This window comes from Drosophila rhopaloa, unplaced genomic scaffold (assembly GCF_018152115.1).
Source record: "Drosophila rhopaloa isolate 14029-0021.01 unplaced genomic scaffold, ASM1815211v1 contig_2, whole genome shotgun sequence".
NCBI lineage: Eukaryota > Metazoa > Arthropoda > Insecta > Diptera > Drosophilidae > Drosophila > Drosophila rhopaloa.
In genome coordinates, this window is record NW_025335083.1 from 9,136,561 (window position 1) to 9,163,046 (window position 26,486).

Consider the following 26,486-nt stretch of genomic DNA (forward strand, 5'->3'; position numbering starts at 1 on the left):
ATTGAATATTTTTTTGCATTTTTGCCGTCTAGCGGTCAAACTCAATAATTCAATGAGGGTGGTCTCACCCACAGAAGACCAACGTAAGAACCTCGTTTGGGTTTCCCTTAAGACGGCCAACTTCCGCCAATCAAAGCCATACTACTTACGCTTTAGGAAGATATATGCTTCCCCCTCCCCCGCGTACAACAAACAGAAGTCTTACATGTGTTCGGACGCTTTTGTTTTTACCGCCTGTCACATATGTCATACGCAAAGTAAAGAAGTCTCGTATTTCCCAACATTTGCTTATTAGCGTAGGTACTTGAAGGACCCTTGCCATCTGAGGGGCAAGGTTGTGTGGGAAATAGCTATGGCTCTCTGCCTGTTCTGCCCCGCCCCTTTTTATGACGTGCTAATGGGCGGTAAATATTTCGTAAGCTTCATTGATTTCCATGCATTCGTCGTGGCGTGGGGAAATATTTCAAGTGGGTCATGTAAAACGAAGAAGCCATATGACAAGCAAGGCGAATGATAAATGGTTTGATATATGCAATGCAAAATTTACCAGAAAACGTAGAAATAATTAATACAATTGTTATAGACTTTTGTGGCTATCAAACATACTCATTATCACTTAATTTATTGCATCCTTATTTGAAACACTCACTTCCTGTATCATAAATGTGCAATCAACGCCCGCCAAAAAAACTTAAACCTGCTCTTAATATCCTCACATGGCCACAAATTAATAATTAATTCAAAAATATTTTTGCTACTTTTTGCAGGCGAGAAAACTCGTTGCTTTTCCGCCAAATGAAAATGAAAAACTGGTCAAGCGTTTGTGAGTGACATTTTCAAATGTGGCGAAAACAGCTCTCGACCACTTTTCTGCTCAATAGTCGCCTGGAGAGTGAAATCTTGGCTAGGAAAACAAGTGGCTCAAAAGATTTATCAGATGGTCTCCTGCCGGGCGGCATCATCATCATTAACCACGGCAGTCCTTTGTCATTTTTATCACACAAAAGTGGGAGATCCATCCACGATGTGGGCCAAGAAGTTTATGATAAATGAAATTTTTGCACCAAGCGGTTGGCCAAACTTTTGTTGTCCGTTAAAAGGAAAAAGGAGTGAGGGAATGTGGATGAATGGATGGCCTCTATCATTATTGTAATTTTCGAACAAAACACGCACGACTTCGGTTTCAGTTGGACTGTGGCCAGAAATGGTCTTTGGCCAGCTGACCAACAGACACCATGTGTGATTGATTGTAATTGAGGTTGGGAAAAGTTGTTGGTGTCAATGTCAAGAGTGAAACGGAATTGGTCCACACAAAAGGCCGTTTGACACTTTTGTGATAAACGCAAAGACCCCGAAAATAAAGCATTCTTCAAAGTTTTCCAAAATAATAGGACTATTGCCATTAGTCAGCAAATCTATAGAATACATTGGCAATTTGTTGCTATGTCAATCGGAAAATGGTAACAAACATATGTAAGGGATTCCAGTGTGGCTTAAGTTAGTTAAGAAATTTAATGGGGATTTTGGGCCATCTGCAAGCTAACCCAGTTATATTTTCAACTGCTCACCTAGAATTTTGTAAAGTTTTGTAATTACACCAGCTTAGTTTCCCCTTTGACCCTCTTCACAGCAGTTAAGCGAAATGTGGACTCATCTAATTAACACAGAAACCCAAGTAATCCCCGGCAAAACTAAATAAACAAAAAAATAATTTATACCGGCCATTAAAGCCCGAAAAAAATGTATATAAACTAAACACAGAGTGTTCAACTCGGTTTTCTTTTCGTTGACTCTGCCAACAATTTCACTTGCGAAAGCGGGCAGTGAAAAGCTAGAGAGCTGAATTTGTGTCTCGGAATTGAAGTTGAATTCGAAGTTGTACACCATTTCGTAATGGTCGGCGGGCGAGAAGCTCAAATGCACATTAACACGTTTCAAAATGGGTTCAAAGACATTGCCAAATTATGGAATATAAACAAAACAACGGCTTGGGAAAGTTTCTCGAGGGCTATCTGGAAATGTGTCAGAGTCAGAAAATTATGAATGAAGTCACGAAAGCACAATGGCAATGGAACAGAAACAAAACCAAATTAGAGTTGGTCTTTATCACAATGTGTATCTTCAACTACTTGAGCAACGATTACCCAAGAAAAAGTTTGAAGAGGGTGTAAAGGGTGCGGTATATATTCCCGCCCAAGTTGGAGTCTTATGCAATTGTCATTAGTCTTATAATTACGACACAGAAAGAAAAATGGCTTGAGTTTTTAATTGTCAATTGTCCTAAAGTTACAGCATAGAAATTTAACAAATTCGTTGAATGGTGAAAGCATTTAAAATACGAAGTACATTAAAATAATATTTTTTCCAATCGTTTCTTATGTACCATGTAATAACCATTATTTGTATTTTCTTTATTTATTAACATTAGTTTTCTGTGTAGACCTGTCGATTGTCGCCAGGAGCGACTTTTTGGTCTCTTAAAGATGCGTTGAAGTTGAAAATTTCTCTGGTTGGCATGAATTGAAGCCACAACTCACAGTTGTTTCCATCAGTAATTAAAATGTGCCATAAGCGTGAATTTTAATTTATTTAATTGTTGAACAAAAAAATGAAACGGGTACTGAAAAATGCAAGTTGAATTCCGCGAAGGCCGAACTCTGCACCAGTTAAAGACATTCCCCCCATTCCCGTGTCTAAAAAGTTGCGAAATGTATCTGAAACAATTACCGGACAGTTGGGGCTGCACTACCCACTGGCTAATTGAGGCCTTCTCGACAATTAGATATATGTAGACCCACCACAAAATAGCGTTCTCCACTTAAGCGAAAGTATCTCGTTATTCTCGCTGGCGTTTTTGTGTTTTTATTTGCCATAAATTACCATAAAGCGCTGAGCGGGCTTACTCATTCACAGTTGTCTGTCGGGCAGATCGAGCGACAAGTGAATCACCAGATGATCTTTCCCAAATACGAAAAATCTACGTATGAATCTACGTATCTGCAGTTTGCTGCCAGCAAAACAAGTGACGCAAGTTCATTCAAGAAATTTTTGCTTATTACGAATTATAAATATATTTTCGTTTCTGCTTTTGCCAAACTGTTTCAGAAACGTGATTTGTATGCAAATTGCAACTTTTAAATGTATTTTTTTTCATATTTTTTTTTTTCTTTTGCGTTTTTTTAATAAGCGGCCACCAAAAATAAACTGTATCTGATGGATGCAAATTACTGTAGCTCTGATGCTGGGTGACGGTTGCGAAGCGTTTTTCATGTTAAAACATAAAAATTAAAATGCCTGCGGTCTGTATTTATGGTTTTCCCCTCACCCTCCCTTTCTTTTCACCATTCGCTGTGGTCTTCCGGAGTGAATAAATTTCATTAATGTGGCCAATCGTAAAGTGGACAAATAGTCGAGTTGTTGCGGCTGATAGGTAAGTTTATCGTAAAATTCATGATTTGATGCCGTTGCCATTGTTTATTGTGTTGTTTTGCTTTTATATACATTTTCTGTCGTTATTAACGGCTCTTCTTAACACATGATTTGTGGCCAAACAATCAAATCATTTGAGTTAAGCAATTTTGATTAAAATATCTTGCGAGTGCGTCTACGAATAAAAACTGGTTGTGGCTCACAGCTTAATTAATTACGTTAGGTTTAAACGAAACAGATATTTTTTACTTTTTATCGATATTGATGACAGAAAAATCTTTGGAAATTCAATTCATAAACCATGTCAGGAAAGTCTTTTTCAATAAAGTTTAATAGCCAAGTCAGGAAAATCTGGTTAAATATTAATTTCATTTCCAAAACTTAAAGATTTAAGACCCTAAAGATTTAAAACAAATTTGTTTTTCAATTAGAATGATACTTGGGTAATTTCGAAAGACAATTTTAAACGCTGATTTATCTTGATTAAACAATAATTGTCGTACGCTACCATAAATAATAAATACGAAATGTTTATCCCTTTAAATAAGATTATTGTTAAGAGCGGATATGGATCTCAAATAAGTTTTTAATTTATTTTTAGATAGCAAAATCTGGTGTCTATTAATGATTTCAAAGGGGAATTGCCTGAAATTTAAACTAATTACCAAACACACACTTTCCAACCCCTTGCAGACTAAATCTTCCCGAGGAAACTGTCAAAAAGTATCTTTCCCCACTTGACTTTCACATTTCAACGCCATCAAGCGACTGTCAACACTTGTCTCACTTCCCCATATCCAAATCCCCCATAGTTGTTTTTTTGTTACTCCGGGAACGGGCACTAAAAGTGTCATTCTTCATTTAAAGAGCTAATTTCTATGGTTTTTGCAAAATCATCAGGCGGGAGTGGATTTATTAAGTAAAAAAGTTTCGGTTCTCGTGAAATATAACAAACTGACATTTGACATTAAAGTTAAGTGGTGTGCCACTGAAAACTGTTGCAATCGCTCAAAAGTGAACCATTTAAAAGTTTTGTCATTGATGTCGGTGGGGGGAAATAAAAGTGCCTACGAGATGATGGAAATCCGAAAGTCAAGCTGCTCAGATTTTTCCAGTTAATTTAAAGAGAAAGAGACCCGTTGCCTTGAGGGTAATTTAGAGCCATTGTTCTTTTGGCTCGTCCTCGCCTTTCCCCACTTGGCCACCACTTTTCCACTGCCCTCTCTCATCTTCAACAAGCCGCACTAATGAGCGTCATGGCATGCATAATGCAAAAGCCCAACGACCACCAGCCCACCACCCACCACCCACCGCAAGTAACATAATCGCTGCTGTCAAGTGCAGCGCTTCGCATGGTGGCAGGAAAAAGATACAAAGATACTTCCTTGTCCAAGTGCCGAGTTCCACAGTCGAGTGCGCACACACCAAACTAATGACAATATCAAATTACAAGCGGAGCAGCTGGAAAATTTGCATGACACACTTAGGCCCAGTCGAGATACTCAGATACTTGGATACCGAGTTACTCAGGGAGTGGCTGGTTGGCTTAAATCCTCAGTTGTCCGCTACTTCGGCTTTGGCTGGCAGTTTGTCAATGACTTGTTAGCCATGGCATTTTCTCCCCAGCCAGTTGGCAGTTTCTAAAAGCCGAGCCAGCAACTTTTGTGCAGAAAATGAAAGTAATTTGCAAAAGCCACGAATCGTCTTCTTTAATCAACACAAACAGATCGTGTGCGTGGACAGTCAATGGAAGATGTGCTGCACGTCGCACCGAAAAAAACTCAGATGTTTATTGTTTACCGATTGGATAACTCCAATTAAATAAATAATTCAAAAAAATGAATTTACTTTTAAGTCTACATTGTATCTTATACTTATATACTTCGATTTATCCAAAAGGGAAAGTCAGAAATTGTAATCCACGAAAGTTAAATAAAATATTTTTAAGTTATCAAATTTAACGATCAGTCTAGTAAAATTGCTTTGCTGTAAAATAAGCTTCCTAAATTATCGTTAGATCATTTGCTTAAAAGTTAGTTGTAAAATTGCTTGTTAAACTTGTAATATTTTGCTACCGACTGTTTAAATGACCATTAAATTGGGTTAACTGGTAATATTAGTTTCACTGAGCACCAACAACAGTTCCCAAGATATAATTGTTAGATCATTCGGTTAAGAGTTAATTATCATATTGGTATTAATACCGATAATATTTGGCTAACCGGCAGCTAAAGTGACCATTAAAATGTGTTTACTAGTAATATAATTTTCAAGAAGTACCAACAAAAAATAAGCTAAACAGGACGAGCCAATATTAAAATGCACTTAAAAATGATTACTATTTTTCGCTGTGCAAGATACTCGTATGTGAAAGTCGTCGAGGGTCGCATCGGATCGAATTGGAACGGATCGAAGTTGTGGAGTCCGAAGTCTCAACGAAAGTGTGTCTAAAGACCAGACTAGATGGCTAATGAAATTAACTTCGACTTGGCTCAGCTGGTTTCCTTGCCTGGCCGGTAAATTGGGACAACTGTTGGCGCTTAATTGAAATGCTGAGGAGTGCGCAGTGACAGGGAGATAAGAACTTGACAAATAAGGAAGCCAGTTATGGAGCCAGTTTTCCGATTTCCCGATTAAGTCTGGCAAATGGTCAAATTAATCCGAGATAAGGTCTTGAACTAGTTGGAATAGAAACTCTTGAGTTGATAATTTTTTATGTGTGTTGAAGTAATTTTTTTGGTTTAATATAACAATCTGTTTAATATCAAGGTAAAGAAATAAGGTTTTACCTTTGATTTTTAAGTATTTATTCAAATTGTAATTTGCTTTGATTAAAAACATTTTTTTTAGTTATTAGGAAATCTTAAATGTTTTCTGTAACAACAAAATAAGAAATGAGATAAAACTGTTAAAAATAACTGCGCTATAATTTTGGGTTCATGGGAAAAACGGAAAGTATATGAAACCGGAAAAGGTTAAATTGCTTCCTTTGTTAACCTTCAACAAGAAAGAAAAGCTAACTTCGGGCGGAGCCGAAGTTGATATACCCTTGCAGAATATTCTGTAAATTATATTCTCCAAAATTATTCATATGATGCAATCTTAATACTCATAAAAAATCCCAACTTCCTAACTTTAAAAACACCAAAGTTATGGCATTTTCAATCGTTCAGTTATATGGCAGCTATAGGATATAGTCGGCCGATCCTTATGAAATTTGATAGGTTGGATTGATTGGTTAAAAATAGAACCCATAGAAAATCCCAACTTCCTAACTTAACAAAAACCAAAGTTGTGGCATTTCCGATCAATCAGTTATATGGTGGCTATAGGATATAGTCGGCCGATAGTAGTTCGGATTGATAGGCCAAATATAACACCCATAGAAAATCCCAACTTCCTAACTTCACAAACACCAAAGTTATGGCATTTCCGATCAATCAGTTATATGGCAGCTATAGGATATAGTCGGCCGATCTTTATGAAATTTGGTAGGTCGGATTGATTGGCCAAATATAAAACCCATATAAAATTCCAACTTCCTAACTTAACAAACAGCAGAGTTATGGCATTTCCGATCAATCAGTTATATGGCAGCTATAGGATATAGTCGGCCGATCCCGGCCGTTCCGACTTATATACTGCGTGCAAAGGAAAGAAGGGTGTGTGCAAAGTTTCAATTCGATATCTTTAAAACTGAGAGACTAGTTCGCGTAGAAACAGACAGACGGACAGACAGACGGACAGACAGACGGACAGACGGACAGACGGACATGGCTATATCAACTCAGGAGGTGAACCTGATCAAGAATATATATACTTTATAGGGTCGGAGATGTCTCCTTCACTGCGTTGCACACTTTTGACCAAAATTATAATACCCTCTGCAAGGGTATAAAAAGAGAATTTCCAATTAAGTCTAGTTCTCTTCTAAGTAATTGTCCATCAGGGCTCATGATCAATGTCCAATTTCCTCATTTCTCACGACTGCTGGAGCTTCTGCACTCGAATGCATTTGTACCCATGTGGAGCAACATCGACGGGGTATTTTTTACTTGCATGTTTGTGGAGCCGACAAATTAACTTCCTGCATACTTATCTCGGCCCACCCAATTAATCAAAAATCAAAACTGGAAAAACATCAACAACTAGAGGGTGGAGTGAAACATTCACGCGATCCATCCCAAACTCAGAGGAGTAATGGATTCCCATTGATAGCAGCCGAAGTGCTTCCTCACTGATCACTTGGAATTTTAAAGGTGCATTACTCACTTCGATAAGGTAATCGGAGAACCACAAACGCTACTTAAGGTGAATGGGGGATTCTATTAAAAGCTTTCCACTTACTGACGTCACCGGAAGATCAATGTCAAGTGAGCCATTCGAAAACTTACCTAGAAATAGAAGAAACCGGGAAAAAGAATGTCAATAATTTCATTGAAAAATGAGTCAAGTGCGAGAAAAGCGATCTAGTGAAAAACAACAGCCAGAACACCAAGCGGAACCAGAATATATACTTTATTTGTGTGCATATGCATTCGAGTGTGAGGGACATTTAATTGAGTGCGAAATTATTTATATTTTTTATTGAGGGTTAGCGAACTCTTTCAGCGCGACAGACGACTTAATTCCCGGCAAAAATGATTGCTAGAGATGGAACCTTATAGAGATCGCTGCACTTGTCTCTCATAAAAAGTAATTAGCATCTAAATAAAATGATTCGGTGAACCGAAGATGCTTCCTTTTTGTGCGTGCATGGGGGAAAAGACTTTGGCTTCTCATATCTCGCAGTTGTCAGCATCGATTTGAGATGTCTGCCAAGAGGATGGATATGGATGGCGTAAACACAGACCATATAACATGCAACACATTGACCCTGAGTGGTAACAAAGCGTTGCATTGTTCGCGCCCGATGAGAGAGTGGCGTTTGTAATTGGACGGGGGGCTTCGATCCGATGGCGGCTTTCTTAATTAATAGAGGAATTTTGAAAGGCGGAAGTGGCAGACTCCCAACTGTTGGAAGACGAAGAAGTATATACTTCGTTCTACCTGAACTTATTCTTCTCTGAAGTCATCTTTTTCCAGCTCACAAGGTCCAATCATCGCCATAAATAACTCTAAATAATTCCAACTGACAGTCGAACATTTTTAATGTCGCCTCTAAAATCGGCCCACGACCAAATAAAATTCAATAAACAAATAAAAAAAAAAGCCAAACTTGAAATATTTGTCGAGTAATTTTTCCATATTTGGCTGCTCTCCCCAAAAAGGTTAAACTATTTTTTTGGTGGCTGTTCAGTGCTCTAGCGCGTGGCCAAATAAAAACTCTGAGATCTACTTTAACGAAAATTTGTATAAGCTTTTGGTTTTATTTTTTGTCACTTGCCGCTGACTTTGGCATGGCATGCGAACGAAAACTTATCGTTAGAGTTTTATCTTATCGGGGCTGGTGCAACTTTTTGTGATTTAAACTCTCCCGATGCAATTTCCAAAGATACAAAATTCTGTGTTAATTGCGTCATCGAGAAGGGAACTCGTGCCTATATATATATATATATAAAGTGCGGCAAAGTTGGGAGCTTGTGGCTCAATGTAAACTCTTAAGTGATTAAGGTCAGGCCGCTAATTAGCGAGAAGACCAATAAATGAAAGTGGGTGAGTTGGGGTGGCTTGAAAGGTGCCGCTTTGAAGTGCATTTGCAGTAGAGCCGCAAATTAAATTTGACCAAATAGTTGGGGTCCGGAGTTAACTAGAATTTCGTCATCATCCCGTATTCAGCAGTTGTTGTTCCCCCAGGCAAACTACTTTGTTCTCCGGCGCCCCATATCGATTTCAATTAAATATTTACAAGCGAGAAACATGTGGCTGGGGCCAGTCCCCACTTTCAATGCATTTTTCCCGCCAACTGAAGTCATCAAGGTAAACAGAATTAATATCAGTTGAGCTGTGGCCGAATCAACTCCTCTTCTCCTGTCCGAATGTCACATGTCGCAGGGAAAAAGTAAAACATTCCGATGTCATGGCCGAAATGCAACAAAAGCAGGTCTGTGGCCTGAGTTCGATTCCCGGGGACAATTGCACTCGGGTCAACAGAGGTGCAGCAGCAAATGGAACGAGGACGGAAGCTAACTTCGGCAAGCCGAAGTTTTAATACCCTTGCAGACTTTGCCGAAATTGCTAAAACTGAAAAAGTAGCCAAAGGAATAAGGTATACATAAATAAACTAGATTTTCATCGTTTAATGTCAATTGCTTTTATACTGCAAAAATGTCATATAAAAATAGAAAAAAAGGGATACTTTCGCAGCCTTTAACTATTTTTCCTACGGAAGCTATAAGAAATAGACGTCCGATCGGCAAGCGCTTTTACCCTAATCAAGATATGCGTAAATAAATAAGACTTGGAAAAATTTATGTCAGTAGCTTACACACTACGCGAAAAATTCAGAAAATCATCAAATTTGGACCGATTTCACCCTGTTGTTCCTATGGGAGCTGTAGGATATAGACGTCCGATCGTCACGTGCTTTTATCATAATCAAGGCATGCATAAAAAAATACGATTTGGAAAGATTCATGTCAATTGCTTATATACTGTGCGAAATATCCTAAAAATCATTAAATTTTAACCGATTTCACCCTATTGTTCCTATGGGAGCTGTAGGATATAGACGTCCGATCGCCAAGCGCTTTTACCCTGATCAAGGTATGCATAAAAAAATAAGATTTGGAAAGATTTATGTTAATAGCTTTTACACTGCACAAAATATCTTCCATTCTTGAAAGTTATATCCGATTGTTCCTATGGGAGCTATAGGATATAGACGTCCGATCAGCACGCGCTTTCACCTTGATGAAGGAATGTATAAAAAAATACGATTTGAAAAAATTTATAGCAATAGCTTTTACACAGCGCGAAATATTCTGAAAAACATAAAATTTGGACCGATTTTACCCTATTTTTCCTATGGGAGCTATAGGATATAGACGTCCGATTGCCACGCGCTTTTACCCTGATCAAGGTATGCATAAAAAAATACGATTTGGAAAAATTCATGTCAATAGCTTTTACACTGCGCGAAATATCATCAATTTTTGCTAGATATATCCGATTGTTCCTATGGGAGCTATAGGATATAGACGTCCGATCGGGGCGATTTTCAAACTTGATCTGCGTACACATGTTTTAGGACGCGTGTGAAAGTTTCAGATCGCTAGCTTTTAAACTGAGCTCACAAACGGTATTGAAACAGACGGACAGACGGACAGACGGACAGACGGACAGACGGACAGACGGACAGACGGACATGGCTATATCGACTCCCCTATTGATCCTGATCAAGAATATATATACTTTATGGGGTCGGAAACGTCTCCTTCACTGCGTTACAAACTTCTGACCAAAATTATAATACCCTCTGCAAGGGTATAAAAAGGGAAAAAAATGGCAGAAGGAATCAAGTGGAAATAGCCAGTGTCCAGTGCCCAGTGCCAATATCAATAGCCATGTCCAATCCATTGTTCTCTATCCAAAGGCAGCTGTCAGATTGCCGAGCTGGATTTCGGCTTTCCATTCCTATTCCCTTATTTTCCTCGGCCAATGTGTTTTTAAAAATTCCACTTCCACTCGACGGAGCTGGATTTTAGTGCTGATTTATATGTGGCATATCTGTAAAGTGAACCGCCAGCGGCCATACATACATATATGGGTATATCAAATATGATTTTCGAGCTGCCACAGAGAAAATGGCTTTGAATTGAATTTGATTTTATGTCGCATCGCCGAGTCCCTCGCTTTTTACTGCACTCCTTTGCCACTCCAATATAAATTGCCTCGATATAGATTGTGCTGATGCCGCGACTGCATTATGGGGATATTATCCTCCGTCTCGTCTCCTTTTCCCTTCCCTTTCCTTTGGCTGCCATTTATCTTCCTGCGGTCGAGTGTGCCTGGGGTAAACCTGTTTGCCTTGGAGGCTTTTTGTTTCCCCGTTCCCTGCCTCCTTAAGGCTTTTCCTCTGCTCTATAAATCGAATCATGTAATAACATAAAAAGAGGGCAATTTGATTGATATCGCTTAGCCATTTTATGTAAGTCAAATGCCCGAACCGCAAAATTTCATTAACTTTCAGCAGCTGCCCGCATATCAAACAGCAGATGCCATAATTAATAGCCATGTGGAGTTGGGTTTTTTTCTCCTTTTTTAGTGGCGAATATAAATAATAGTCTGCCGGCCGTTGGCAAAATTATAATTACAACAGTTGCGTGTCTGGATTCTAAATCGAAGATAGGATCTGTTATGGTGGAACATTTTTAACTTTTATTGCTAGTAAAACATTGGGTTCAAGAAGGATTTCTTTATTATTTCATCACTACGGAAGCGTAGAGTTCTTCTGACATCACACCCATTTAAATGACCCACTTGGACCGCCTAGTTGAGCTATCGATTGCCATTCGCCGGGCCTACATTCACTTATCAATCATAATTTCCCCCTATTCACTCCACTTAGATAAACAGCAGCTCTCTAACCAACCACTCGACAACTCAAGCGTTTTCCACCACTTGTGATGCCGAATGTGTGTGTTTTTCCGCAGTTCTCGGCGTTTGACTCTCCATTAAGTTGGCTTAAAGCTGGACAGCAAGATGTTATTCTCGATTTCGCTGGCGGCCAAAAAGGCAGAAACGTCAAGCGAAGATCTCGAAATGAAATTGAAAATTACAGTGCGGATCGCGCAGGCAGAATTGGAGATGAGAGCTTCAAGTTGGGGATGGTGGATCGTTGATCGTTGGGTTGTAACTGGCCATCCATCGGAAACCGGTTCGACGGTGCGCATGCGCCGGAAAACCTGTCCAACGATTCGCTCTGCCCCAAGCCATGAAGACAATATAATGGCTCGAAGACTCGCAGCCGCAGAGCCGTCCAATGGCGCATCAATTATGTTAATGAAGCTTCGAATGTGTCTTGATATTGAACAAAAACAAAAAGCGACTGTCACGACTATCATGTACCCGTTACTCTGTTTACCAATTTTAAAACAAATATGCCCATACCATTGAAATGTATGCTAGCTTTAACTTCATTGAACAAGTTAAACTAAATGTCTTTATAACTTCTGAAATATTTGTTCGATGCTATAAATTATATAAATATAAACCACCTTAAAAAATTTCTTTAGAATGTCTCTAAAAATTTTTTCTATTTAACTTGCTTTTCTAGAATCTACCAGATTAATACCTAAATCTAGCTCTTTCGTACTTTCCAACGAACATACTTTTACTCTTCGCGTAGCTGGTATAAAAAACAGAGTTGTACAGGTTTTTTTTTTATTTCGAAAAAAAGCGGCCGGTATGGTTTTAACTTTAGCCGGTTTTCCTTTGTTTGCCGCCCCCTGCTCTTTCCACCTAAATGTCAGCTGCTGAACAATGAACCACAAATGACAAGAACCACTGAGAGATCCTAAAATGCAATTTGCATATGCCGACCTTTGCCTACACCTTCACGCTTTTCAGCTGCCCCCTCCCCAGATTCTTGGCATCATTTCTCGTTGAGAGCGTTGTTTATGTTTCCACCGACCAAAGATACTTCTGACCCTGAGCTGATTTATCTTAAAGCTTATGACAGCGGCACGTAGCTGACATTAAATAGCTGTCCGCTGTAAAGGCTTGTAAATATTTTCTGTAAGCCATTTCCTAAAGTTTCACAAAATGCCATGCAAAATGTCAAACTAAATTTGTTGTGGTGCTGCTGGCACAGCATGAAAATACTTTTATATTGCATAGTAAAATAAGTATAGTAAAACAAGTGCAGTGCGTATAAAAAGTGGGGGTTGAACTGAGGGGTTGGAAATGTTTGGAGCTTTTTATATGTAGATGGAGTAGGAGATTGTAGTCATGTGGTGCACAGTAAAAACTATGTAGCAGTTTTATTAACAGATAGCTTATCAAAGACCTTCTAAAACTTATGCTGAAGATTGTATAATATTTGTTTGTCTAAGACTTAAATTTTAATCTTTTTTAAACAGCTTATAAAAAAGATTGCCAGAGACTTTGTTGAAAAAATATTATGTGCACTATAAAATTGCATGTCGTATAATATCATTTACTATATTTGATCTCCACTGTAGTACCCTTGCATAATGCCGCATATTCATGGCCAACCCCCATAATGCTTAACTTTGCATGCACCATAAAGTTATGCTTACTGATTTTGTGGTGCACTTGTCCCTTTTCTGCTGACATTTTGCTATGTCGTTGGTTTATGAAGATTATTATTATTATTATGATTATGATTATTGCATTCATATATTTGTTCTGCTCAACGCTGCGCTTAATGCAACGCTGAACGTTGAAGTGTTTTGGATGCATTAAAAATTCCCCATAGGATTTGAAATCAGGTTTAAATATTTTTTTTTACTAGAGAAACGAAACGCTTAAGCTATTGTGTAACGAAACCAAAGTCAAAGATCCATAAAACCATTAGCGAAAAATGAAATTAACGTAAATTAGGGCTTAAATAGATACAGGAGATTGGTGGAAAGTGCCAAGGGCAAACAAACTTAAAGCGAATTTTCAGCAATGTCTACTGTTTTGTGGTAGCCAAGAACCAAAACCAAGAGTCAATCCAAAACCATGCCAATAAACTCTACAAAATTAGCTAAAGTTCGTACCATATCGGGCCTGAAGTACACCTGTTGCGTATACATAGAGCTTTTCAGCGAGGACGTCTTATCCGGGAATAGAATGCATTTCCCGGGTGTGGAGGAGTTCGCTGTTGTTGTTGTTGTGGCCGTTGTTGTTGCACTGGGTGTCATGTTCGGATGATGGCCCACGCCCACATCGGTTTTCTGGGCGGTCAGACTGCTCGTGGAATTGACTTTGGAGGCGTGCGAGAGGCGTTTCATATGCGTCCACATCTGATGCCAGGGCGCCGTTTCTTTCTAAATTGTTTTGCGTTTTCCCGATCGTTGTTCAACGGGGTGCGGGGGGGTTTTTCATTTATCGAGGGGAGTAGTTGTTGTGTTGTTTTTGTAGTGGGAAAAGGTAGAAACAAGGGGCGGGGTTGAGTAAATATTTTTCGGTATATTTTTGTTTGCGGTTATGTAAGAGAGAGGTTTCGAGTTTTGTGTGGGAACGAAAAAAACAGAAATAAATGGGAATTTTATTGTCAATTAAATTGCTGCCAATTTTCCAATAGAGAAAAACTAAAATATATAGTTTTTGATATAGTTTATGTAAGCAATAAAAGTTGTATTTGGTAAAACGAGACTTAAATTGGTTTGGAATTTCTAAAATTAAATAAATTATGTTTTTTCCAATTGAGAAATTTGTATATTTCAGGAATATTATTTGTGTGCATTTTTTAAGATTTTATACTTATGGCTAAAATTAACCACATCATTAATTTTCATAATATAAAATTGTATTTTAGATTTATTTCTTGCTTGAAATATTATTTTTCCAGATTAAAATTTCAAGGTAGAAATTCCCTTTACATATATGTATATAAAAAATTATTTCATAATTAACCCATGACATAGGTATATGTTTTTAGCATAGAGAGTAAGTTATGGAAGAGCCACACGCACTTTACACCCACTTAGCACTCAGCACCCCCCTTTCCACTCCACAATGATTGCCTCCCTTACACACTCCCCCAACTATGATGTCATACGAAGCCAAACGCGCTACCAATATTAATTCTATTTGCCTTGGTTGTGTTTCATTTTCATTTTGCAGCGGGTGTAAGTACACACTACATACACATACCCGGGGTATGATGTCAACTTCTGGCCATTGGTTGGCGGCTCATTGCCGGCGCTGTGTTTTAAAGAATTTAGAATTCACCGATAAGAGTCGAGGAACGTTAAACTAAACGCCATCGATTGATAAGCTTACGACAAAAATAAATCTATTCTCCCAGATAGGGTTGACTAATTTGCTCCAAGAGAGCCGAACAAGAAATAAAATTCCTAAGAAAATTTATGAGCACATTTGTTGAGGTAGGTGAACTATTAATAGGGTTGAAGTAATCGATCCATTTAAATGAGTCACTCTCAAATGGATGGGGAGTAGTAAAACTTTAAATTATGCATTTGGGGAAAACATAAATTCATTGCAGAGGTTTTACAATTGGTTTTTGTATGTGAAATAATACTTTAGCAATATTACAGCAAAAAAAGATTTATTTATCAGGAAACCTTTCGCTTTAAAGCTGAAATATAGGTAACTAGAGTGTAACTACCATGATGAATGACTGTTATCCACAAACAGCCATAAAATACCGCCCCACACGACTCGCCTTAATGATGTGTGAGTGCAGCACTCCTTGGTCCTATTATACCATTAAAAGCTCGTAAAAAACAAAGTCTAGGCTGGACAACACACCTTCATCCACATACACATCATCATCGTCATCATCGTGGTCATTATCTTGATCAACGCAATTTACGCTGGAAGCCCCAAAGCGGTCGGCAAATGCATTAAGAGTTCGTGCCCTTGTAGCAGAATGCGGTTATGGTTAGGGGGTCGTACCACTGGTATCCAACATCCCCTTCTTTCAAAAAAAAAAAAAACCCCCTCATGTGGCACACACACAACACACACCTTCCACGCAACCCGCACTAATCAAATGAAAACAATTTCCGTTTGTCATGCAAACAGTTGCAGCAACCTACCCCCAAAAAATTGAGTAAAGTGCAACAGCAACCATAACAAGTGGAGAACGGAAGCAATGGAAATGGTCAGCCCACGATTGCCCCTCAGTTTGTATTTGTGAATATACCGAAAAAAAATTGTAATAAGCTTTTTATGACAACATTTATTCTGAGTTTACTACAAAAGATATTTCAAATTATTTCAAAAATAATCTGCTTTTTAAAAAAATTTACATTTTTGTATTTAAATAATATCTGAATAGAGGATTTATGTCTTTAAGAACATTTTTCATTATTTATCCATAATTAACATTTATTTTATTTTAACTGTATGGATTAATTATAATATATTGCTATAGTTAATATTATATCTTTATAAGTACAGAAATTGAAGTATTTTTATATCAAAAATGTGGCAATCATAATAATTATTTTTTTAAGTAATACATTTATCCCAAGACCGGCTAAAATATTTCTCAATACACATGTATATTTTTTATCTATACTATTTTTTTCAGTGTATCTGCGTGTGTCCGTATCTGCGATAGGGTTTGGGTCTCCGTTTTAGGTTGCCCCATTCGGGGGCACATGAACGTTTGCATTGTACTGTTGCCATGACCCCTGTCTTTATTGCAGTTCTCGTTGTATATTTCTCTTTATAGTATAAACAATTCATTAAAACGGGAAATGGCAATTATAAAGAAATTATACACAAAGAGCAATGAATAATTTTTTTGTTCCGAAGGGGCGAAGGGGGCGTGGCGCCCAGAGGCCTAAGCATATATTGCTTATTTCTGCGCTCGTTTGTGAATATTTAAAGCGAAGACAGGCTTTAAGTGAGGCAAGTGCATGTAGCCCCCCACAAAGTTACAGAAACTTGGGAAACAAATGCTCGCCCGACTCACGCATTCGACTTGCCACAGAAAAATGCAGCGAAAACAAAAGCAAAAACTGATTGCAATGCGGCTGTGTCTTCCACATCATCGTCATCATCATCATCTTTGGGTGCATCTCGTTGCCACGCCTCGTTTAACTTGAGGGGGAGGGGCGTGGCAAAGGAGGCGAGTGCAGGGCGCTTAACTCAATTGCATATGCAACATTTCGTTGCAACAAACTGCAATCTTGACTGTGCCGGCATGCAACATGTTGATGTAATATGCAAATCGTATGCAGTTGCCATTGTCTCGACAGATTTCCTAAGAAACATTTCTCCTGCTCCCAAATTGCTGTCGTCGCAAAAAATGAGGAAGCTGGGAAAGCGTGATCCCAGAAGCTTTCGACCATGGAAGTAACTGTCAGAGCGAGGTGGATGATCTGGGAAATTCCGCTCAAAATGCAGTTCTAACTCATCGTAATGGATGAAAAACAAGGAAATTAATGTGCTCTACAAGTTGTTAAAGCTAATAACTGCGCTATAAAAGTCTGCAGAAGTGTGCCAAATCTTTTTCAAGATCTAAGATACCTTCATGTACATATATGTCTAATTAGTTCCAAAATAATTTATAACAATCTGGCTTTCTAAAAGCTTAAACTAAAATGAAAACAAATAGGAAATTATGAATTTTACTTGTTTTGATGTGAGATTGAAGCAGTATTCTTCTTTCTCTTTAAGAAACTAAATATTTCCCAAATATATTTGGAACAAGGGTATTGTTCTTTAAAACCCCTCTCTTTTTATTTAATTTATTTCTCAATAGCTGTGTAAACAGTTTTCTTAAATTTGTTTACTTAAAATTTATGAAAAAAGCAACTGCTGGTAATATAGACAGAATGAAAGTTTGCCATATGTTTCTCAATGCCTTTTCCGAATGTGATATAAAATGTAAAAAGTGGTAGACTCGAACAAATTGAATCATTTGTTGTTTAACAAATTTTCGTGATCTTCGGTCGAGGTCAGCCCTTTCACACTTACATTTCTTTTCCCACCCACAACACCCCGTTCAGTCCCCAAATGCAATCAATTTAAAAGTTGCTCTACATTATGCCATCTCCACGCACTTAATGCAATCTATCAAAATGCATTAAGAAAATGGAGAAAAAGTGTTGCAGCTGTTGTGCACTGGAAAATAAAATTCCTACCGCAAAATGTATGTGCATATTTTGGCCTTTACGTTTTTAAAAAGTTCTGTTGTTCCTCTTAAAAAACCATATTAAATTTTTTCCCAGTGTGCTGTTTGTTGCTGCTGTTGAATTTAGTGGGTCACTGTGTAGCTGCTTAATTGTGATATATCACTTTACACGCCGGAGAGGGAAACCAAATTGAGATATGTAAAAAAAACAAAAAAACAAGAACGGAACTTCAAAACGTTCCGACAGACCCAATAAACGCAGAAGCCACAAAATATTAAATGCAATTGTTCAGACCGAGAAATGTAACCCAAAAATAAAGCTTTAAGACAGCGTCTTTTCCCCCCGTCCGCCAATTCGCAGCAGGAAAAACATTTTTCCATTGGCATTTCCTTTTTGCATTTGTGATTTGCTCCCCTTTTACCCCAATTCGCCGACGAAAATTGCACTTCTGTGTGCCATTTGGTTTTTCTGCCTTGACTGGAAAATTCCCTCGCGTAGCTGACAGCAGCTGCCCCACCACCCCCACCACCCAGAACCACCCCCTTCCACCCATTTCGAAGAGCCTATCAAAGCTACACAGCCTCCCAACCAGCCCATCCCCCTTTTATTTGCATTAAGCCCGGCCATTTATTTGTATATTTTATTGTGGAGCATATTTTCCGCTAAAGTTTTCCTCTCTTTTTCGCCTTTATGAATGAAAACAACGAGGGGTTGTCAGTGGGTTGGGATGGCTTGTGGGTGGGGTTGAATGAAATGATTTTCTCTGTATTATTTTTTTCGGCTCATTTTTATTTTTACGCATTTCTTGCGTGTCGTCTTTGCAACGCTTTTGTCTTTCCTCAGCTCTTTATTTCTGTCTTTTTGGTATCCCCCAAAAATGCTGTTGTTTAGTTTACTTTTAGTTTATCCGAGGGGTTTTTTTCGGTGGGGTTTGCTCTATTTTCCCCACCGATAAGAGTAATATATGTGTGTGCGTCGCTCACTTGTCTCTCGATTTATTCAACGATTTATTCAACGGGCATTGCGTGCACGAAGGCAATTCCAACAAGCAAATGGCCAAACGACTCAAATTACCCGGCTGCAGTTTGGCCCAACCCCACGGAAATTCTGTTTTCTATTTATTTACCTTTCGGCGGTTACTAGGTTTACTGCTATTGTTGTTGTTCTTCAACAATCTCCCCTTTCTCGAACCGAGTTTGTGTTTTGCTTCTATTTTTGGACAAATTTATGGCTGACTAATTGAAGAAAGGGGTTGTGTCTAGTTATATGTGTGGATTGAACCAGATTACGCATATTAAGTTTTTTTATTTTTTAAATAAATTTTAAAGAAGTTGGTAACAAGAAATATTTTTGGTTATTTCCTTACTATTGTAGGATCTATAGGGCAATTTAGGCAAATTTTAATCGGTCTTCTAATTGGGTGCCAAACAAATCTCTTTGGTTGAAATTTGGTTGCAAAATACATCTGATCTATGTACATAAAATGTTCAACCTAATTCCTATATGTAAGCCTCGATTAATTTTAAAGTATGTAATGATGAGCACTTTTTAAGAATTAAGCCTTTAAATCATTAATCATTCAGAATTGAATTCATACCACATTGATTTGGTAGAGTTTAACTAATACTCAATATTTTCATGCATGATTCAATGATAATTCAGTGGATTATATCATTTCTGACTTAATTGCAAGACATGAGTCATATTTCTGTTAAAAACACGACCCCCCTGATCGTAACTTTCTCATTTCGCCAGCAGATCTTCCTCTACACACATTCTCTCCCCGAAAAGCGAATGATCCCAAAAACTGACTCATACATCACCCAAGGCCCATCTAAAACTCAACCCCGACACTCGACCATTTGGCAGCGAAGCACTCGCATTTACTGACCATTTCTAAGGCCTCTCTGCGCATTCGGGCATGTAAAATACAAAAACATGTATTTTTCATTTATCATTCTATTTTTTGTTAGATTTTTTTGTTTGTAAAATGTTGCAAAAACGCTGTGCCCAACAGAACATTTTCACATATTCGTGTGGAATGTGTGGCCCGTTAAATTGAATTGCGCGCCAAAAGAGCAGAAAATAAATTGACATTGAATGTACAATTTATTGAAATTGTTTACGTGGCAGTGGGTCCTAGCATTGTCGAGGGTCGGTTATGAAAAAAATTGCCATACAATGTGATGGTGAAAAATGAAAGAGATTTCTACTTTCTCGAGGTCTCCCCACTGGAACCACCTTTCTGCTCCAGATGCGCCCTCAACTGGGCCCTTTTGCAACTGCAGTCGAGTGCAACGAGCCGCTGCAAGATGGACATGGTCTCCTCCACAGTGTGGGTCAAACATATATCTCATAGTCCGGCAGCTTTTGCTGCTCGGCACTTTCTGGCTTTCCACTGGTCTCAGTCTCAGTTTCTAGTTACCGAGTTTTGTCTTCGCTCTGCGGTGTCTGCCTCACTTTTGCTCATATTTCGCATGGCCAACTAACGGGCCGCGTTGTCTTTGGGCCAATGCCTTTTTAAGTGTGACTAATTATGACTTGGCACTTGAGGTGTTATTTTCTTGCCGCGAGTTCAACGATCTGAGGACTTGGTCTCTCTACCTTGCTGCAAAAAGGGCTGACCCAAAATCGTATTTCCAGGCCTCTTGCGCAATTTGTATCGATTTCGTGCAAGAAAATCCTGCAAGATTTAGGAGACCAAAGGGCGCCGTCTATTGACGGAGCAGAAAAAGGAATAGTTCACCCAAGTAAGCTGCGCCAATATTTTGGCTGCAGTTTTCCAGGGGCCGGGGGATGGGAGTCCCACCTGAAATTATGCAGGCAATTTGGCCCGAAAACTCTTACGTACAATTTGTTACGAGTTGACAAGAGGGCGGCGGCAGGAAAAAGCTCTGCCTGTATCAGGTAATCAGTCTTGACTTGGCTTTTGAGGGCTGCTGGCTAAGGGCCAAACAGAATTGATGATGTGACATGAGAACTAAGAGCACAACTTTGGTGGAACTAAGAGCAAGTTACTCCAAATAATCAAAGCACTAAATGTGGTACAAGCAAAAAATATATTATCTTTTCAATCATATCCATTCGTTCTTAGGTAAAGACTTACCCTAAATATCAGAGATACGAGTTCACCAAAATCCTATCTACATTTCATGTTAGCTCTGTGCTATCTACGAGCGTAACATTGTTATTGTCTACCTAATAGATATATACATTTCGCAATTCATTATCTCAGTTTATGTTTTCAACCATGGACTGAGGCCAGCTACCTGAGAACTTGGCTCTAAGCTACCTGACCAGGCAACCCAACCCCGGCCATTTCCATATATGCAAAGATACTCAGGAGGTACTAAGTTCTGTTCCTTAGTAAGCTTTAAAGAAATAAAAAAAGAGCAGAGCCTAAAGAGGCTTTTGCCAGATGATGAGACCTCCAGTCAAGATAAAAACCGCCAGCGATAAGAGCGTTAACAAAATAATAACAAAATAAAAAGCATTTACATACAGCCAGAAGGTCGTGCTCGGACAGCGAGAAGTAGCCGGAGTATCTGTTTCTTTAGACGGACAAGTCAGTAACCTATAGCCCAAAGGGGGTGCAGCTGCCCGAGGGGAGGGGACTTGGGCCATTAGTGAAATGGCCCTGTCAAGAACTGCGGTCTGGCCAGCAAAAAATGTGTGTATGGCTTATTTGGTTTAGGCCTTACTCACTCCATCCACCTAGCGTCTGTTCTATTTGCCTTTTCCTCTTTCAACGTGCCTCATTTGGTTTTAGTAGAAGGTAGCCACTAATTTGCAGCATCATGGAGGCATTTCTTTTGGTTATGGACCAAATCTAATAAGAGCATTATGAGGATGGAAGAGATCGGATGTCTAACTGAACATTAAGGGCGTATTTAAATACATTAAAATATATACCACAAGCATTTGTCTAGGCTGGACATATATTATCAATATTTTTAAAGACCCTTGGATTTGAAGAAGTTTTAATTGGAAAATAACTCTTTTGGTCGTTCATTAAAATAAACTATTAAATACACTAATAGCAGTAATTTTTTAATAGCACTTAATTTTCTTGAAACACCCAATTTAAAGTGTTTCTTTTTTCCAATAAATGTAAAAACAAGTCATTTGGAACTGGGGTAATCTATGAGATCACATTTTAGGGACTTTATTTTGGATGATGCAAGCTTTTGGAATGTAGCATGTCAAGAATTTCTGTGGATTCTCTCCAGCCATTTTAAAGAATTCGATTTTGTATGATGAAAGCTCTGAGAAGGCGGTGCTCGGAACATTTAACAAATTTCTATAGCCCGACATTTATCAAGCTCTCAAGGTATCCAAGAATTATTTGACGAAAAATTTCAATAAATTAAAAGATAAAAATATATGCTTCGACCAGATTGTCGAGATGCTCTCGCAGATGAGTCGCCGCGATAATGAACTCGGTTACTTGGGCCGTCATTATCACGTAGGCTTTCCTCGATCCCCCCTTCGCGTCCCTCCTAATTGTAATTTATATCCTACGAGTGTGTAGACTCGGCACACTGAGGGAAAAGCACGTTACAAATTAAAGAACAAAATGCTTTACCTAAGACTTACTTGGTCTTAATTGAAAGAAATTGAATCTCAGGTTCTTAAAATAAGAATGTTGCTTTCAAAAAGACTCTTTAAAGAAAGACTTTTTGTCTTCTTTAATTGTTAATGTAAGAAAATTAACAATTTTTCGAAAAAATGTTCTAAGACTTATTTTGATTAGAATCTGGGTTTTATTGCAAAGTTTGTTGGTCTTAAAAGACCTGTCGTTTTGGCCTTAGATGTGTAAGATCCGAAGTTCGATTCCCAAAATAAAAATAAATTGAAAAAATTTAAAAAAAATTTAAAATATTTTTTATTGATATCAATTTAAAAAAAATTGGATATCCTAATTTAAAAGTGATAAAGTTTTGAACCTTTTTTGTTATGATTTTTTAGTAAAGTATATTTATTTATGTGTTGTTTCTTTGCGTGCAGAGTTTTATCGAAGCTCACCTTGGGATCCAAAATGCTGCGCTCCAGGCTATCCTCACGATTCATGGTTGTGGCGGTGCTGCCAGTGCCAGTGCTGCTGCCGCCCCCGCCGCCTCCTCCGCCCATGCTGCCGCCCCCCTCCCGCTGGCTGCTCCGCTCCCGTTCCCGCTCGCGCTCCTGCTGCTCCAACCGCAGTCGGGCCCGCTCCACACGCGCCAGGGTGGGACTGTCCAGGATGGAGGGCGCCCGCGAGGGGGGCCGCGAATTGTTGGCCACATTCGTGTGCAATTGCTGCAACTGTTGTTGCAGCTGCTGCTGCTGCTGCTGTTGTTGCTGGTGGAGCGTCTCGAGCGTGGCACTGTTGTTGGAGGAGGTCGAGCCCGGAGTGGGCGTGGCCGAGGACGATGAGTTGGTCATGGTGGCCGTCGACGTTGTGGAAATGGACGTGGTGTGCATCAGCATTCTGCGTTCCTTTTTACTAAGCCTAGGTTGAAGGTTTTTCCTTTCTTGATAGTTGGATCGTTGATTTAAGCGGTAACTTAACTGCAACGCTTGCTTATTATTTATGGGGGAATGTTGCACTTTTCGAGTTGACTGTGGGTGGAGAATCGAAGGGAGGTTTCCATTAGGTACTTCTCATAAATAAATCAAAAGTTTATTGCGTTTCATTTAACTTCATTGTGTGTTTAAAAATGAATACGGTTTGTGGTTTTCTATTTGTCTTTATCAAACATTGTGTTGGCTTAGTTCGTCAGCTTCTTAGATATATTTCATTGTTTGCAATGATCAATCAAGTGTATTGACTTGTGGATCGCGACTCTGATCCAAAAGAGTAATAATTAATATATCAATAATAATTTGATAAAATATATTGTCTTTTCATTATTTTAAATTTTCAAAAATCTTTACTGGACTAATTTAAATATAATAATGATCGTTAACTTCACAACAACTAAACTACAAAACCTTTTATGCCAAGCCCTTGTTTACACCTCAGTTTTTTAAGCTAGAACCCCTTGACACTTTGGGTAATTTATGTCTCCCTCAATTGCATTTCTTATCACTGCTATCCATTCCGCTCACTTAATTTATGACTCCTCTATCTGTCCAGTGGTAGCCGCCAATTTCTGCTTGTTATTATTGCCATTTTCCTTTCAGCAATCCACAAAGGAGTGCAGCCAAGAAATAGCAAAAAAAAAGAAGCATAACAAGAAACAAAAACTAAACTAAAACCAACACAAGAGCGCAGTCAATAATTTTCACAAAACTGGTTTTCTTTTTCGGGTTTTTCGGTCTGGGCAGGTCTTGAAGTCTGTTGCAGGTAGTTTTTACTTTCGCACAATAAACACTGCGTGGATGGGTTTGGGGAATGGAAGGGAAGGGGAACTGAACTGCAAAGTGCAATCCGAAAGATACAAATGTATCTTTTGGCATTCGCACCGATTCTCAGGCACTTTTCGAGCTGTTTATTGGCCGGATCAGTTTGTTTGCTGACGTCGGTTGGGCATATTATTTATATTTTCTTGGCGCGTTGCTTTCGCATATGGGATGCCAAACACGTTTGTTTTGATATTTCCGCTGACATATTAATTCATGAATTTGGTTTCGATGGTAATTGGTTTCTTGGTTGATTGCACATACTTCTTTAAGTTAGATTGAATTAGTTGGCAGCGCGTCGCGTCGCATTTCTTTGCGGTATTTCGATGTGGTTTTGATTTGGCAATTAAAAAAACAAATTTTGTTATTGGCCAAAATTTTATTTTCAAATTGAGTTGGTCGCGCAAAGCAAACGAGCGACCGAAGCGAAGGCGAACTGTCCACGCGAGCTGCCCGTCGATGACTGGCGCAACCGAAAACTGGTTTGCCGTCGAATCTTGTGCATCGGCATGCGGGTGTTGCTTCGAACATGTTCGAGAGGCGCACAGTGGGCTGCACAGTGGGTCGGTCAGAGCAAGAAAACAATGTTTTCAATTTTCAATTATTTTGTAATGCCCTCAACTGAGAATTCTCTTAAAACAAATACTAAAACTATTTGTTAAGGTACTGCCAATAGCAGTGCTGCCTATTTTTTTGTACATTTTTTTTTATAAACAGTTTTAGAAGCTAATGTTACGCGATTCTTTATTTTATCAATTCAAGTTGAAAATCTAACAAAGCTGTACTCATAAAAACACCAACATGGGTTTTTAATACATTTAATTTTAATACAGAATTTTGTCAATATAAGTTATTTCTTTATGTTTCTAACTTCATTTTATTTCTAAAAACTGTAATCTTCAGTAGAAAATATTATACATTTTATTATTTTAAATTTAGTAACGCAAAGACCTAAGAGAACTATTTAATTGCTTGAGATGTGGGACTTAATTTAATACATTTTTACCAACTTACATTTTTCTCCTTTTTTATGTGGGACTTATCCCAGTGTGCGACGTTCGAGTTGCGATGATAATTTCCCAGTATTTTGATTTGCTCATTTAGTCAGCATTAGGGCATTACCCAAAAAGAACAAAAAATTATCTTTTATTTCCTGGAATTTCCAAGCGTTATATCTAATAGAGAAAGAATTTCGGAAATATTTCTATACAGTTAAAACACAACATAAATTGAATCAAATGGTTTTCTAAGATATTAAACGTTTGGTTTCGGTTAGTTTAATTCAATCCAATTATTTAAATATGCCTGGAAGTTTTTGTGTTGTTTTATTGTTGTCAATTTATTTTAATCGGAATTTTTAAAGTAAATATTCTATAAAATTGTAAAAAACGAGTTGTTATCGTTATTGTTGTTAAAAAACTTATAAGAGCTTCCTGGTTGGGAATTTAAATTTCCCAAAACAAACTGACTTGCAACCTCACGGATGTTCAACTCAAACGCACAGTTGAGAAATTCCTTCACATAGCAGGAATAAAATATTATTAATGTGATGAATGCGAATATGGGAGATAAAATAAGACTTAGGCACTTGGATACGATCAGATTGGTAGATATTTATTTTTTTAATATGTTCCTCCATCTTTCATATATAGTATTTTTAGTTCAACTTATTTAATTAAAGTGGTTTTTCTTTTGTTTCTTTGTGAACAGATTTATATCCCTCCTCCCTTCAGATTCCCTTGCGTTGGTGGCTTGAAAACAGGTTGTTCCCTTTGCCTCGTACTAGGGATTTAATAGGTTTACGGTCTCTCCAAACGTACCACAAATTGTTGCATGCTGGTCCAGTTCAATGTTCCAAAATCGGTTTGGGAATCGTTTGATTGCGTTAATTCTTTTTTTCCGAATGAAATAATAGAACACTCGACAAGCGAACAGCACTTGACTCATTGTATC

General features: G+C 38.3%; 1 protein-coding gene across 3 annotated transcripts in view; it reads right to left on the reverse strand.

The window, feature by feature from the left end:
* Positions 1–24,986, reverse strand: part of LOC108040763 — a 46,861-nt gene extending 21,875 nt beyond the window's left edge. For 2 of the 3 annotated variants that reach the window (XM_017118350.1, XM_017118351.1), the window contains exons 1-3: positions 24,798–24,986; positions 23,178–23,750; positions 14,097–14,366 (exon numbers count right to left, since the gene is read on the reverse strand). In XM_017118350.1, coding sequence (XP_016973839.1) covers positions 14,097–14,366; positions 23,178–23,618 — 711 coding nt within the window. In that variant the 5' untranslated portion in view covers positions 23,619–23,750; positions 24,798–24,986. The remainder of the gene's footprint in view (positions 1–14,096; positions 14,367–23,177; positions 23,751–24,797) is intronic. The other variant, XM_017118352.1, reaches the window with a different exon arrangement.
* Positions 24,987–26,486: the final 1,500 nt, after the last annotated feature.